This window comes from Pteropus vampyrus, unplaced genomic scaffold (genome assembly GCF_000151845.1).
Source record: "Pteropus vampyrus isolate Shadow unplaced genomic scaffold, Pvam_2.0 Scaffold74, whole genome shotgun sequence".
NCBI classification, from domain to species: Eukaryota; Metazoa; Chordata; class Mammalia; order Chiroptera; family Pteropodidae; genus Pteropus; species Pteropus vampyrus.
The window spans coordinates 7,081,030-7,095,844 of record NW_011888855.1 but is presented as its reverse complement, the minus strand read 5'-3'; the positions used below and the strand labels follow the sequence as shown (position 1 = coordinate 7,095,844).

Sequence of the window (14,815 nt, the reverse complement as noted above, 5' to 3'; positions counted from 1 at the left end):
ACATAGTAGTAGGTCAGTAAATACTGATTCTCTCTCAAATACACTCTGCAAAATTTACTTTACTCAGTAGTGTATTTAATCAATTAACAGTCACAGTATCTTCATAAAATTAATTAGCATTATTTAATTTTAATTTAATGTCAATTTTCTCCCAATATATTAAAGCAGAATTCCAAGTATACTAGAAATAAAAGTTGTTTATTAAATCATAATATGATCTTATATAGTGCTAAAAATAAAGTACAATTAAGTTAGCCTCTGTATCTATATTTTGACTTTAAGTTTTTAATACTAAGTGTTTTGTAAAATATATTAATACTAAGGTGAAAAAGAAACAATTAAAACAGTATAAAGTTATAAATGGCATAATTTAAGAGATCTAAAGCTTATAGATTTATTTAGCAAGATAAAATATGCCTTCAAGAAAGCCTAAGAAACTTATCTAGAAACCACCTGTAGTTTTAGCATATCAACTATCAAACCATGACATAGTCTCTTTTCCTATGGATAAAAATTTCTGGGTTTTGAATTTCTTGTATTTTTTCATGTTTCTGTTGTAACCCATTAGGACAGTTTGCAAAGGGGAAAATATTTTACCTAAAATATTTCAGCAATGCATCTTAATATTTACATTTGCATAGAATGAAAGAAGCTAATCTTATTGATTTTAAAAAAAGGTTAACTTTGGTAGGCGATTACCAGATAGGCATGACATCAGGGAACCATATTCTTCCCAGGTATTTGGAGACTTCAGTGTGAATTTCATCCAGGCTATAATTATCATCAGGGATCAAAACTTCCTCCATTATAGAGAGCTGGGTTAGCCTTCTCCCACATAGTCTTACGAACTCAATGAATGCACTACAGCTAACTTCACATTCACTGAGGCCCAAGGCTGTTAAGTTTTTACAGTGTTTAGCAATACAAATAAGTTCATCATCAAGAGTCTGAAGACCATTGGCACATACCACTAACTCAATTAGTCGTGAACAGTTAAGACCTATCCGTCCTAGAACTGTTTTGCTTACTGAACGACCAAAATAAAGGTGAGTAACAGGGGTTTCTTCTTTGAAGAATGTCTCAAATTCCTCTTCATATAAAAAGAAGTACATAACAACATTAACTCCAGGGGAGTGTTTAGTAAGTGCATCCCAACTTTGTTTCTTAATAGAATGAAATTCAATTTGTCCAGGATTTTCACTCACGACATCAATTCGGAGATGTTCAAGGTTAACATGAGTCTCATTTGAAAGTGCCAGGAGAAGTTCATCACTTAGCATGTAATAATTCAATGCCAGTTCTCTAAGGCCTTGACAATAATCAGCTACACAAAGGATCCCTATGGGAAATGGAGGAAAATTCTTAAAAACAAAGAATCATACTAATAAAACATTTTATATATTTAAATTTGATATTAGTTATTTTTTGCTAAAACAGACATCTAATGATTTCTGAAGAGATGGATACCAAGATATACATATGTATATATAACTAAAGTAGTCTTAGGAGAACCAATTTAAACTGTATCTAGCTTGCAGATTAAGACGTCTTTTGAAAAAAGATTAATGAACTATGTTTCTTAAGCATACAGTTTTCAATAAGAAATTGCATTGTTACTATGACTACAATAAATATCATGCAAGCTTAAAAAATATATAACCTACCATCAGATGAAACATGAGGACAGCTACTCATTTTTAGGAGTCTTAAAGTATCACTATTATTGGCTACAAGAATCTTCAGTGAAGGATCATCCATTGGTGTGTCTTCAATTTTAATTGATGATAATGATTTTGAGTTGACAAAAACAACTGTAAGTGCTGACACAAAATGAGACTTGCCCGGCAATAAGAAAAAAATTATGAAAACATTAAAGATCTACAGCTTCAATGAAGCAATTTATTAAAACTACATCAACATATGCTTACAATAACATAGTAAAAGCAATCAACATGTTACTGTTCCCTGTAGTACCATTAGCTAGAGGACATTTTTATAACAGTTTTTTTTTTATACTTCCATAATTCATACATGGACTAGTAAGAAAGAAGTTACAAAGATTTCATAAACATATCTTCCAATTATTTTCAATCTTAAGGCTTTAGTTTTCAATATTTAAAGGATATAATTATATTTATGTCCTAGAACAGGGGTTGGCAAGTTATGGTCTACCAGCCAAATCTAGTCCATGGTCTGTTACTGTATGGCTCATGAGTTATGAATGATTTTTAAATTTTTCCCCTCTTTAATTCCCCTTCACCACCACTTCCACCCCTGACCCATGGATATTGCTGTTTCCCCTTAAGAACTGGATCTCTGAAGGTGGGGTGTACTCTCCCACATGCTCAGGGGGTGCACCTGGGGCCTGGCATCCCTGGGGCCAGGCGCCCCTGGGACCTGGCACACCCAGCACCCGGGGCCTGGTCCGTGGCTCCACCTGGGGCACAAACCCAGGACCTTCTACATGCAAAGCAGATGTGCTAACCACTATACCATGGAGCCACCCTGGGTTTTAAATTTTTAAATAGTTGAAAAGAATGTTTTAAAGAATATTTTGTGACATGTGAAAATTACATGAAACTCTTTCAGTGTCCATAATTAAAGTGACTGTATGTAACGCAGCCGTGCTGCTTCGATTATGTACTATCTATGTCTGCTTTCACACTGTAGTGCTGGAGCTGAATAGCATGGCAGCAGCAGAGTTGCAGCAAAACTGTATGAGATGCAAAGCCTAAAATGCTATCTGTACCTTTTCAACTTCTGCCCTAGAAGAAACAGAATTTTTATCTCAATTATTCATTCCTGTTTTTCCAGCACCTAAAATAGCATCTGGCACATAGTAAGTCAATAAATATATTGATGAATAAATGATGTCATATTCTTTAGTGACATGTTTTTTGTTAGCAAATTAGAGATATGTTTTGAAAACTTTCTGTTTTGAAGATTGACAAACTAAAGCTTACTCATAGTTTGAACTCAAAATAGGTAGAATTTCACAGGTTTTCAGATCCAGTATTTTTGAACATAGAAAGTCTGGAAACCAAATCCATGCATGATTATTTTTCCTTTTTCAAAATCAATTTGAATTCTACTAAAAGTTCTACTGTCTCTATTAGAATGATAAAATTGGTTACAAATCTTAATTCATTTATAAGAAAACTTATTGGTTTATACTAATTGTTAACTGATTCACACAAATTTTTAAATGGTGGATAGCTAGACTTTTTACTAAATTTTATGGGGCCAAAACTTATTAGAGTAACATAAATACATGACTCTTTTTTCTTAAGAAATATAAGGTTTGTTTTCTTTTTAGTCAACTCTCAATGGACTTTTAGTCCTGAAGATATGGTTAAGCATTAGAGTATAAGTATTCCTTGCTTTTTGAAAGTTCGTTTCATACCACTTCACTTTTACAAAAGACCTACCTCTTAGTACCTGTTTTTGCTAACCAAAAAAAATCTGAAGAGAATTTTCATTTTTGTGAAAAAGGCAAAAAGCAAAATTAACGTTAATGTTTTTTTTGCAGTGAGCCATTACAGAGGCAGTGAATAAAGCAAGCAGCAGAGTGGCCCCATCGAGATTCTTCTCTGAGGGAACTACACCGAGCATCTCAGTGCCAAGCTGCCATAGCTTTGAACTGTGTCTGTAAGCATCTGTGCTTCATCTTGATTCGTTTTGTGCACTCTTTAGCAAGATGTGTCCTAAGATAACTGCTTCTTCGCTTTACACCATCTCAGCTTACAAAGCGTTTCAAAGGATCGCTCTACTTTCAAGACAGCAGGGAAACCTGTACCTATTTGCTTACAGTAACAATATATTCATCTAGCACTTTTGATACCTTGTAAAATGCTGTACTTTTATCTGATTTTTCCTCAGTTTACAAATGAAAAACATGAGGTTCAGAGAGATCCACAACTTTGCCAGGAGCCACAGAGATCATTTCACTGTGGAGACAGAGCTTGAAAGGAAGCCTGCTGCCAATCGCTGCTCTCACTCTGGTGACTGCATCGGCTAGCCCAGAAGCTAGCCCTGGATGCTGATGTGCAACATTAGCGACAGATCAGAATCTAAGAATTTCTGGCTAATCTGATCCCATAGTTCACAAAGATATAACTATTCAGAAGTAGTAAGTTTTCTTATATTACTTATATTACTCTAATCCCCAAATCATCCATTTCTTTTTAATATATCTCTTAAAAAGATAAACAGGCTAGCAAAAATGCTTGCTACAAGAGAGCCGTAACCCAGTCTATGAGAAAAAGATGCTACTATTTCTCTATCCTCTCCTATAGGAAGGTTTCCATTAGCCAGTTTTACTGACAACCATAATTTAGAATTTATTATAATTTATCGGAATTCTAATTCTGGTTTTATAATGGTAAATAAACTAAATAGAATCCCTGTCTTCAAGGAGTTTATGTTTTGGTCTGGGGAGAAGAGAATTAACATGTTAAATAAATATGGTAATTTCAAGTACTGATAAATGATATAAAGAAACTAAAATATTATAGGAGAGAGTAAGTGGAGGAGTGGGTACAATTTTAGCAAAAGTGGTCAAGGAAGGCCTCTCTAAGGAGATGGCATTCAAACTGAAGCCTAACTGAAAAGTGGACAGTTAGTTACTGTGGCAGAGACTGCTGGTTGCTACCTAAAACCATTCATCTTTTCTTCTTTGGTAACCTAGTCCTAATTTTTAGCTGGGCACATTGCTGCCCAGCTAAAAGACTCTCTTGGCTTCCCAGAAATCTAGTGTGGCCATAGGGCTAAGTTCTGGCCAATGAAAAGAACAGAAGCATTATGTGGTACTTATAATTAGTCTCCTTGAAAAGGAAAGGGCATACCCTTCCTTCCCCATTTCTTCCATCCAGCTGCCTAGAATAAGGACATGATGGCTGGAGCTCAGAAAGCCATTTTGGACATAGAAAATGAAGAAAACACCTTGGAGAGACTGGAGTGCCTAGAGAAAACCTGGGTTCCAAACAGCTTCATACCAGCTATGGACTGTCTCATCTGGGGATTTTTTTAATGTAAGAGAAATAAACTTTGGCCTTGTTTTCTTAAGCCACTATTGTTTTGGAATTTCTACTACACAGAGTCAAACATCGTCCTAATTAATAGAGTTCATTTAGTTAAATATTATGTTGTTTGACCTTCAATGGAGAGACTACAGAATTACAGAACAGACATCATTCAGTGGCCCTACATACCCTATACTCAAAGTAATTAAGTAAACTGGCACCTGAATATTGTATAACATTTAAATTTTATATTAATGACACTTAATCGAGAAATAATTACTAAAATTACAAACTATATCTAAAGGATGAAACTATGTATAAGCTATTTCTGCAAAAAATAAGTGCTAATCAACAGACAACTGCTTTAAATAATTCTTTGAATACAAGTAGAATATGCTCTGTTTTTAGGAGAAGGTCTTTTCTGCTGGTATGATGATACTTAAGTATGCCTCACAAAAAAAAAAAAGTACAGCATCTTTACCTGTGACATATTCATAAAACTTGGCTTGGCTGTTGAAATTAAGCCCAAGGTCTGGATAGAACAATTTACCAGCTGAGAAAGTATATCACAGGCAGCTTCTGCTGATTCCGTACTACTATCAACCTAGAAAGACAATTCTAAATCTTAATTTCATGAAGGTTAACTTAGCAGAAATTTACTGACAATATAATTATTTAATAAGATTCAATTGCAAAACTGTATTTACCCCTTCAGGCTATAAAATAAATTAGCATTTTTTTCTTTATACAAAATGTCTCAAATAAAAAAAAAGGAGAAATAGAGATGATGACAAATTAATTTTCTAAGGACTTCACACTTTCAAATCTTTTACAATTACCTGAATTTTAAAAATAGCATTCAGATGAAGGAAATTAAAGTTTAAGTTATTCAATATAATTCAAGTTCTACATCTCAATCTATGCAAAGAACTACAGAAAAACAAGAAATAGTCTGGGATAAAAATTCTTCAAAATTTATTGACTGAGTCAATATGGGGATCTAGATATACAACGATATTGTTAAAATATAAGTCATGGTCTCTATTTAATGCTTATTTTCCTTACCTTAAAGCTGACATACTGGAGATGGGCAGCATGCTTTTTAATGATCTGCTGAATGAGATCAGGATGAGTGGACTTAAAATACGAAGTAGCTGGCTGGTTCAGTTCAAATTCAAACTTTCTCCAAAGGTCAGGAATATGAAAAATTTCATTCCATCTCCTACATACAGAAGATGCTCGGGCCCGATCTATTAAAGGAAGATACTGAAAAATGCGTAATACTACATGGTGAGGCAAACTCCCCCAGTCTAGAAGAACAGGGTACATATGAATCTGATTGAGAGAAGAGTAGAACCCAAGTTTTGGCTGTTTCACTGCTGGTGAAGATTGGCCAATTTTATTCACAACAGATAAATTATTCCTCTTCATTCTGCAAATATTAAAAAATGTTAAGTGACAATTTTTTCCACATTTCCATCATGTATTTGTGCTCTAATTAAATAAATAACAACATTAGGAAATGAAAAACAGTTTAAGACAATTTAAAAAGTAACCTACTACTTTTATGCATTGATAGGTACTGCTATGTGCTGGGGATACAGAAATAAATAAGAGGGAACCTGTTCACAAAGCTGTGGTCAAATGGTGAAAGACAGTGATAAATGCCATTACTGAAACTGGGACAAACTACAATGGAAAAATAAGGCAATGGTATATAACTGAGTTTGTATGTGGGTGAAGGTTGTTGAGGAGGCTTCCAGGAGGAAATGTCCAAGAAAACTGTGGATGTCCCAGCTTTACTCCTGGCCAATTACTGGATTCTTCCTATCTCCTACACAGAAGGAAGCATCATATTTCAATTGTGCTCGGAACTCCTGGGGGTTCTGAATAAGTCCCAGCTCTGCCATTTACTAACCATGTGATCTTGTCTGAGAAAATTAATTTAAGCCTCAGTTTCCTCATCTGAAAAGCAGAGAGAACAGCAGTACTTTCTCGTAAGGTTGTTGTGAGGGTTAAAGTACCTTAAGTACCAGCATATAGTAACTGCTCAATAAATGTTACAGTTGTTTTTACTTTAAATTGTCCAATGTATTTTTCTAAACAAACTTCATTAAGTTGAGTCACAATTCTAACAAAAAGTCAAATGATCTGTTACAATTTTCAGATGATACCCAAGACACAGGAACTCTAGGAAAATTGGATATGGCAGGGATAAAGTCTATTTAAACAACAAACTTGACCCTCACTAGCCAATGTAAAATAGCAAAGGAAAGAGCATTCTTCCCCAACAAAAAGAAATGATGAGTCTTCAGGTATTAGTCAGCCTGAGCTACAACTAAGTTCCAAAAAATTTCAGGTCCAGATATATCCAAGTATATAGGATTATCTTGTGTGTGTGTGTATGTGTGTATGTGTGTGTGTGTGTGTATACATACATATATATACATATACATACACATATATGTATATATATACACACATATATGTGTGTGTGTGTGTGTGTGTATGTATATAGCAAAAGAAACCAAAGTATTTTGAGTATATAATTATTTGAGAGGTAAAAAATAATGGTAAGAATAGTTCTGAACTTTATTTAACTTTAGTTGACTATTTAATTTTCTTTTCACCCTTAAATACTAGCAGTGTATATGTGGAAGAGTCAGTGTCATAATTGAAACATACCTTTAAATCTAATGAAATATTTATTTAATATGTAAATATCTCTGTCTTGTGAGTCACTCTTTCTGATGTAAAACATTTCTTAACCACAACACAGAGTTGGATCCCAGAAGCAGGACTGACCTAGTCACTGAACAAAATGAAAGGTCATCTTTAGGGTTTGGAAAACTGAAATGGAAAGCAAAAATAGTTGCAAAGCTCTATCTCAAGAATTGAGCAAAAGTGCACACATTTTAATCTGACTAAAATTACGTGCATGGCTGAAAACTGGTCCAGCAATACAATATAGAATATATGAAGCTGCTGACATCAATAATTCAAAGCATACGCTATTTTGAAAGGGCTGATCTATTCTGCAATGCTAATTCCCTAAAATGAAATATGATGGCTGGGGGAAGGTAAAGGAATGGACACTGGATTCTAAACTCCGATGTAAAGCACATTTATTGACATTTGCTTGTAATTGTTTTATCTGGTAGCTTACAGAATGGATAGTTAAAATTTCACTAAGGTATTACAAAAAAACTTATCCCAAATATAATCTCTCAGTAAAAAAGTAGTGAAGCCAATAATAAAACAGACTGTATCCAAATGCTAAGTTAGAAAACTGCCTTAAAATTCTAAACAAAGCAATTGTGCTGTATATTAAATCTGACTATGTGTAATGTGGATTGTTAAAATCATTTATTTAGTAAAATCATTAAATTTCTAATTCACTGATAGAATCACTGAAGGATATCATGTCTCAATAATTCTATTAAAATTAACATTTAAATTTTTTCCTTATGTATACTAGTTTTCAGAGCTTAAAACTCATCTACAAATTATAAATTTTATGTAAAAATAATTGTATACAGTGAGCATATGGGCAAACTATATTTAAGAATGCAAGACTAACTGATCTTTCTTAGCTTGAAAATAATGATATAAAAATTACAGCCTAAACATATATGATCACTTTTAAAAACTGATCATTTCTTTTTCAAACTACCAACTTTCTTACCTAACGAAGGCTTCCAAGTTACAGTTCACTCTGAATGAACGAAATGAAGTAACTGCTGCCATGGGGTACTCACCAACATCCATTTCATTTCACTTCCTAGCTTGGCAAAATACCACAAAAACACATTCATCAGAATGTATAAGTAGAAATCCAATAATTTTTATGCTTAGGATATTTATATATATTTGAATATAAATATATTGTATTTGTAAATATGCTTAGAATATTTATATATATTTCTATATGTTGAAAGTTTTTTAGGAATTATTAATGCCCAAACTATTTTTCTCCACTCAGAGGGAAATCTGTCCAAAAAAAAAAAAACTAGCCTGGTTAGTAGAAATATTGCAGCATTTGCCAGGAATTATACTTGAAGCTCTACTAAAATAAAGGGCAGTAGATCAGTCAAAAGGCTCTAAAAATTCACATTTTAATGAACACATATGGAAAGATATACAAAAAATTTAAGGTAGTCCATGATTGCATTTATTTGTTTACAGGCTATGTAACTCATTCAGTTCCAGTTTTGGCAGCACACAACACTACTACAGTTGTAATAATTAAATAAGAAGACGTAACTTTTATTATTTATCGTTACCCTATGAATATAGTTTGTTTGACTAGTTTGCTGTTAACAGAACATATGTTTCTGTGGTTTTAAAATTTTTCACTTATACTGATAGATACAACTGGTTCATTCATACTTAATTGATTCATTGATATTCTCTTTGAAGTTTGGCCAGTTTTAGGCACAGTGACTTGTCAGAGTTTGGAGCAGTTTATGGACATGGAAGAAAATAATAACTGGTCTATACCAGGATAAAACGCACTGCCTTGGAATCACACATAAATGTCATAAAGTAAAAAATAAATAAATACATTCTACTGCCTTTGTAAACCAAACTAAACTATACAGAGGAGGTAGAGGAGGCAAGCAGTTAATCAAGTAGAAACTTCTCTTAAATTTCTGTCTGCCACCTGTCAGCTCTCAACCTCTCTCCGAATCCTACTCCTAAAATAGAGCTTTGGAGGACAGACATGGAGACGATATTAGAGGCCAGTATCCACAATCTGATTTCTTGTACTGCCATCTATTTTCCAAACAATAGCAACGTTGGCTCTCTCTCCTTTACATTCCACCCCAGAAGTGGGTAGAAAGGAGCTATCAGCATACTTTTAGAGGAATACAACAAATAAAAGAAAGACAAGTTGAGTGACTTGTATTCCCCTAATCAGATGGCACACAATTTTATTTACTGCAGAAACTTTTCTACTGAGTTATCAAGCTGGCTAATTTTGTGTTTACAGGCCATTCTTTATGCTAAAAAACAATGAAGTAATCTGGTAAGGGTATATAGATAGGGATTCACTACCTAAGACCCACGAGAAGACTGTATGCAAGTACCTATCTCAGATCAGTTCACTAGAGTCTTCAGGATCAAATGAATTACTAACCTGGTTGCTGAAGGAACTTGATTGCTATTTCAGAGTCACTATCTGTAATTGTAAGGGCTAGTAGAAGACAAAACCAGAATACAGCATCCCATCAAGTAATAAGCCATATTTCCAAAGAGGGAGAGATGAGCAAGCTTGACAGTGATCTTTAGCACAATTCTAGGGTACAAAATAGGTTTATTAGAATTTGGGAAAGACTGCAATGACGACTCAAAGTTCACTTAGTGGCTTCACTAACTACCCTAATCGAATTTCCTTTTATGAGCCTTTAAAAGTAAGAAATCTCCCATGGTATTCTTGAGGGAAAGGTAATCAAAGACAGATTAGATGAAAGACTGAAAACGTCCAAAGCCAACTTGGTGGCAGCAATGGAAGCAACTATCTTTCGCACCATCACGAGGTTCTTCCAGATTGGTTAAATGAATACACAGAAAGTACTTTTTACAATTTCAAATTTTCAATTGTCACAACACTAAAATATTATGTAAATACTAAAGATAACAGATTGGTTAAATGAATATTCAAAGTATTTTTAAAAGTACTTTTTAAAAGTTTCAAGTTTTCCATTGTCACCACACTAAAATATTGTGTAAACGCTACAGATAACAGAATAAAGATTCAAAACTACCCGAAAGGCTAGACAAATTTGTTGGAAGCAGCAAGATGAAAATGAACAGGAAGTAATTAGCAAATGTCCTTTATTTAAGCTACTTTCTGAACTGGCACACTAAGAATCTGATTACTGCCACCACAGGTTGATGGTTTCTGCTATGGCAGGGGTCTTCAACCCTCAGGCCACTGGTACAGTAGCCTGTTAGGAACCAGGCCGAACAGTAAGAGGTGAGCAGCAAGAGAGGGAGAGAAGCTTCATCTGTATCTGCAGCCACTCCCCAGTGCTAGCATCACTGCCCTCAGCTTTACCTCAGATCATTAGGCATTAGATTCTCACAGGAGCACTGGTCCCTGGTGCCAAAAAGGTTGGGGACCACTGTTATGAGGTCTGAAATCCCAGTCATTGGTGAAATGACAAGGGAGACATGGCCTGGATAGGAATGCTGAAGATCTGTTCCAAAACACAGCTTTAAAACACCTTTCTAATATACCTCCTCCCACTAAATATAACTAACACGAGCAGAGGACAAAACATTTTTTTTTAGAAACGCTGTCAAAAATATTTATGTTCTTTGCAGCCCACATGACCTCTAAGTTTCCTTATAAATCTAAATTTACAATTTTTTTTTTAAAATGTGAACGTTAAATGATGTCATCAAGGCTTCAACAAAAGATAAAATATTTATGTCATTTATGTCAAACATTAAATCTTTCCCAAAGCAGTGATAGCCAGCTTTTTGGTGTTCTCACATTTTTATCAGTGATTCAGCAATCTTCTACACTCTCTCAAGTCTCTCTGTGACATTAAGGTATACTTTTAAAAAGAATCTTTTGATCTTAGAATAGGTATGTCTGCTTTTAAATGACTCATATGAAAAACTGAAGTTTTCAAAATATGTGTAGATTCAAAACACCTTTTGAGATGCAAGGGAGAGTCCCATAGAATTAGAATTGGGAAATGTTTTAAAATCCCTGAATGGCAGCCTTTCCCTCTCTTCCACCTCCCCATCTCTCCTCCTGGACTCGAAGAGAAAGGGGAGTGAGGACACCAAGCCAGGTCCTCTGCAGAGAAGCCTGAAGAAATGAGGACAGTCCCATCTTAGTGAAGGGTAGACTAAGGGATCTAATAATACAAAGGGTTCAAGAAATCATTTTGCAACATTTTTCTGAGAGAAAATAATAATTTATTCCACTTCATATTTTGGGGAAAAGTTCTGGGCACACATGACAAAGAAAACCCAATACACCTTAAAAAGTGCAGATCTTCCAACTAACAAGCAAGGCCAACGTTTATTTTTCTTAGACATTTCTTTGTGGCAAATAAAAACTTTCTTACATTATTCTCTGTAACCTAGAGCACTTCAAGGGGGCCGAGCTAAGGCGACCACAAGGCTCAGTAATCACTTAGCATGTCCAGCAACTACACATACTACTCCAAACATTACCCCAACGCACTTTTGAGAGAGAAGGTCGGATGCAGACAATCCTTTCAGAGCTTACCTTCCAAAGATGAGCAAGATGACTGAATCCACGGACCCCGGTCCTGTGCTCGCCCTGCAGAAAAACCGCCACGTAAGAAACAAGAAACTAATTGCTGCTATAAAATCTCACGGACCACCCGACCTTGGAGCAAATCAAATGCCTAAGGTGTGTGTGTGTGGGAGGGGGGAAGAGTGGCGTTGCAAGGCGGCCTTGGCCTCGAGTTGGGGGTGGGGTCGCTTTTCAGGGGTCCCCCACACCTCAGGCCTCGGGCGAAACCGCGGCTGAGGATGCCAGGTCACGCCTCCTCGGTCCCAGAGAAATCGCCTTGACCGCGAGCACCTCCCGTCCCCAAATCATCACCCGCCCAAGATAAGACCGCGTTCCTTCGAAGGCAGCTGAAGCGCACTCTTCGAGGACCACCGCGACTCCCAGAAGGAAATGCTACCTTTAAAAATATAACAGTCTGTACTTTCGCTCGTGTCCCAGCGTTCGCGGCGGCAGGAACCGGCCCGCCGGGTCCGGGAACCCGGCAGCTGCCCTGCAGCTGGCCGCGCAGCGCCTACCGCATAGACCCCAGAGTCCGCGAGCGTCCCCCAAGCCCCTCCCTCCCCGGCCCCGCCCCGCCCCAGGCCCGCCTCGGGCCCGCCCCCAGGATGCACGCATGCGCGTAGCTCCACTTTTCGCGGGAGGCCTGTGCGCGCTGGCTCACACCTGTTCGGGAGACCCGGGGGCCGACCCCGAGGTGGTGAGTGGAGAGTTTTCTGCCCGCAGGTCTTCAGCTAATGCGCGGTGACAAACTGCTGCGTGAAACAGCCAGCCAAATTCTCCAAATGGCCGTGAATTAATAGTCCGATTTCTGGAACTTAACCTCCACCGAAAGTACCCCATTTTATTAAATACAAACACTAGAAACTTTTAAAATATCAGAAGTGATAACAGCGCAGTGTTAAATATGTATGTAGAACCTCCCTGTCCTGGGCCACATCTCATTTCCTTTGTTAACCACTGTTCATTGTGTAAACTACCAGACCTTCAATACATACACAAAAAAGTATAGTGCATGGTAAGGATTTATGACTCTTTTTCATTAGTTTTTTTTTTTTTCAATCTGAGATCAAACTATACATTATGTTCGCGAGCTTCCTGTTTTGCTTATTACATCATGTACATGGCTCCAAATTGACAAATGTAGGTTCCCCCTCATACTGTTTTTTTTCCTCAACTTTGCTTAGGTATGATTGACAAAGTGCGCATACTTAAAGCGTACAATTTAATGTTTTGACACCCTTGAAACCATTACTGCAATCAAAATAATGAATATATGCATATCTCCCCAAAATTTCCTTATGCCTTTTTGAAACCCCTCCTTTCACTCCTCTCCCATCTGTTTTCTGACACTATAGATTAGCTTACATGTTTCCCCTTAAGTACTGCTTTGTTATAGTTCCATGTGAACCCTAAAATGAGTTTAATTGTGTTCTGAAGATCTATCCTGTGTTCCTTTTAAAAATTTGGTTTTTAATATTTAAAAAGGTATATGATCTATTTTCTAAATAGGTTAAAGATTTTTTCTTTTGCCGGCTCAAAAGAAAAAAAGGATATCAAGCTTTTTGAGATTCAACCCTCACTCTGTATTTCTTTAGATTAAGCTTTCCCCAAAAGAAATTAGTAAAGGAACTATTTTACTTTAGTAAAAAATTAAACCTATTCATTTCTAAATCACAAATGCCAACTAATGTGTCTCTAAATGTGGAAGAACTTATTGCTGTTTGCACCATATTCAAATACAGTATGAAGCCCCAGTAAACAGGAGGATTATAACATAAGCATTTCTAAATGGGTCATGGTTAGTCATCACTGACAACATTGATTCAAAGCCGTTGCCCTGTTTTGAAGAGTGAATAAAGTCAAGGGGATTGCGTAGAGCTCGAGATTTCATTAACACCATGTTCTATCTGGTGTAAGGTAGCCTTGTCTTTCATAGCCTCATGGATCTGAACTTATCATTTCTTAAAACAGAGAAGAAAAATGACTTTTAATCTGTTGCTTTTCACTAATGCTTTTCTAGTCAAGTCTTTACAGTGCAAAGTCATTAAAATAAAATGTAACATTGTGTTATGTTTTCCAACTTTCTAAGTTATCTGGTTTAAAAGCTTTACTCAAATGAAGTAATTCTGCAAATACACTTATTTTAAAAAGAAACAAATGAATTTATTGCCATTTTAACTAAACATTTCATGGAAGTACTTTGTTAATCTAGAGATAATTTTCTTCAGTCATTTTATTTATGAAAAGCAAAACCCTGTTTTACTACTTTGATAGTCAGCACAAATCTGGGATCATTGAGAGAAACGGGGTCAGTCATTCTATATCATTTAATAAAAGCAGCTTAGTAGGTCATGTTTTAAAGCTGTCCTGGTCATCGGCCATTTTTAAGGGCATTTCAAAAAGTAGTCATTAGCAAAAGTGAAAAATTCTTATTTTTTGGAACCAAAGGAAAAATTTAACACTAAAATGTTTTCCTTATAAAGAACAGTAAACTCTTTCAAGATACTAAATT

General features: G+C 35.8%; 1 protein-coding gene across 1 annotated transcript; it reads right to left on the bottom strand.

The window, feature by feature from the left end:
• Window positions 1-523: 523 nt before the first annotated feature.
• On the bottom strand, window positions 524-12,807 carry FBXL21 (F-box and leucine rich repeat protein 21). The gene is made up of 8 exons (XM_011362357.2): window positions 12,701-12,807; window positions 12,274-12,327; window positions 10,162-10,320; window positions 8,707-8,802; window positions 6,087-6,453; window positions 5,503-5,625; window positions 1,665-1,836; window positions 524-1,339 (listed from the first exon to the last, which is right to left on the bottom strand). The coding sequence occupies exons 4-8, from the start codon at window positions 8,787-8,789 to the stop codon at window positions 696-698; spliced, it is 1,389 nt and encodes a 462-aa protein (XP_011360659.2). The 5' UTR covers window positions 8,790-8,802; window positions 10,162-10,320; window positions 12,274-12,327; window positions 12,701-12,807; the 3' UTR covers window positions 524-695.
• Between the last annotated feature and the right edge of the window lie 2,008 nt (window positions 12,808-14,815).

What these genes read in the sequence shown, in the direction of transcription:
- FBXL21 (XM_011362357.2), bottom strand. Translation starts at nt 8,789, where the DNA reads ATGGATGTTGGTGAGTACCCCATGGCAGCAGTTACTTCATTTCGTTCA. An exon ending in AACTTGGAAGCCTTCGTTAG is followed by an intron (nt 6,454 to 8,706) that starts GTAAGAAAGTTG and finishes TAATATTTGCAG; the next exon opens with AATGAAGAGGAATAATTTAT. An exon ending in GTTTTATGAATATGTCACAG is followed by an intron (nt 1,837 to 5,502) that starts GTAAAGATGCTG and finishes TTGCCGGGCAAG; the next exon opens with TCTCATTTTGTGTCAGCACT.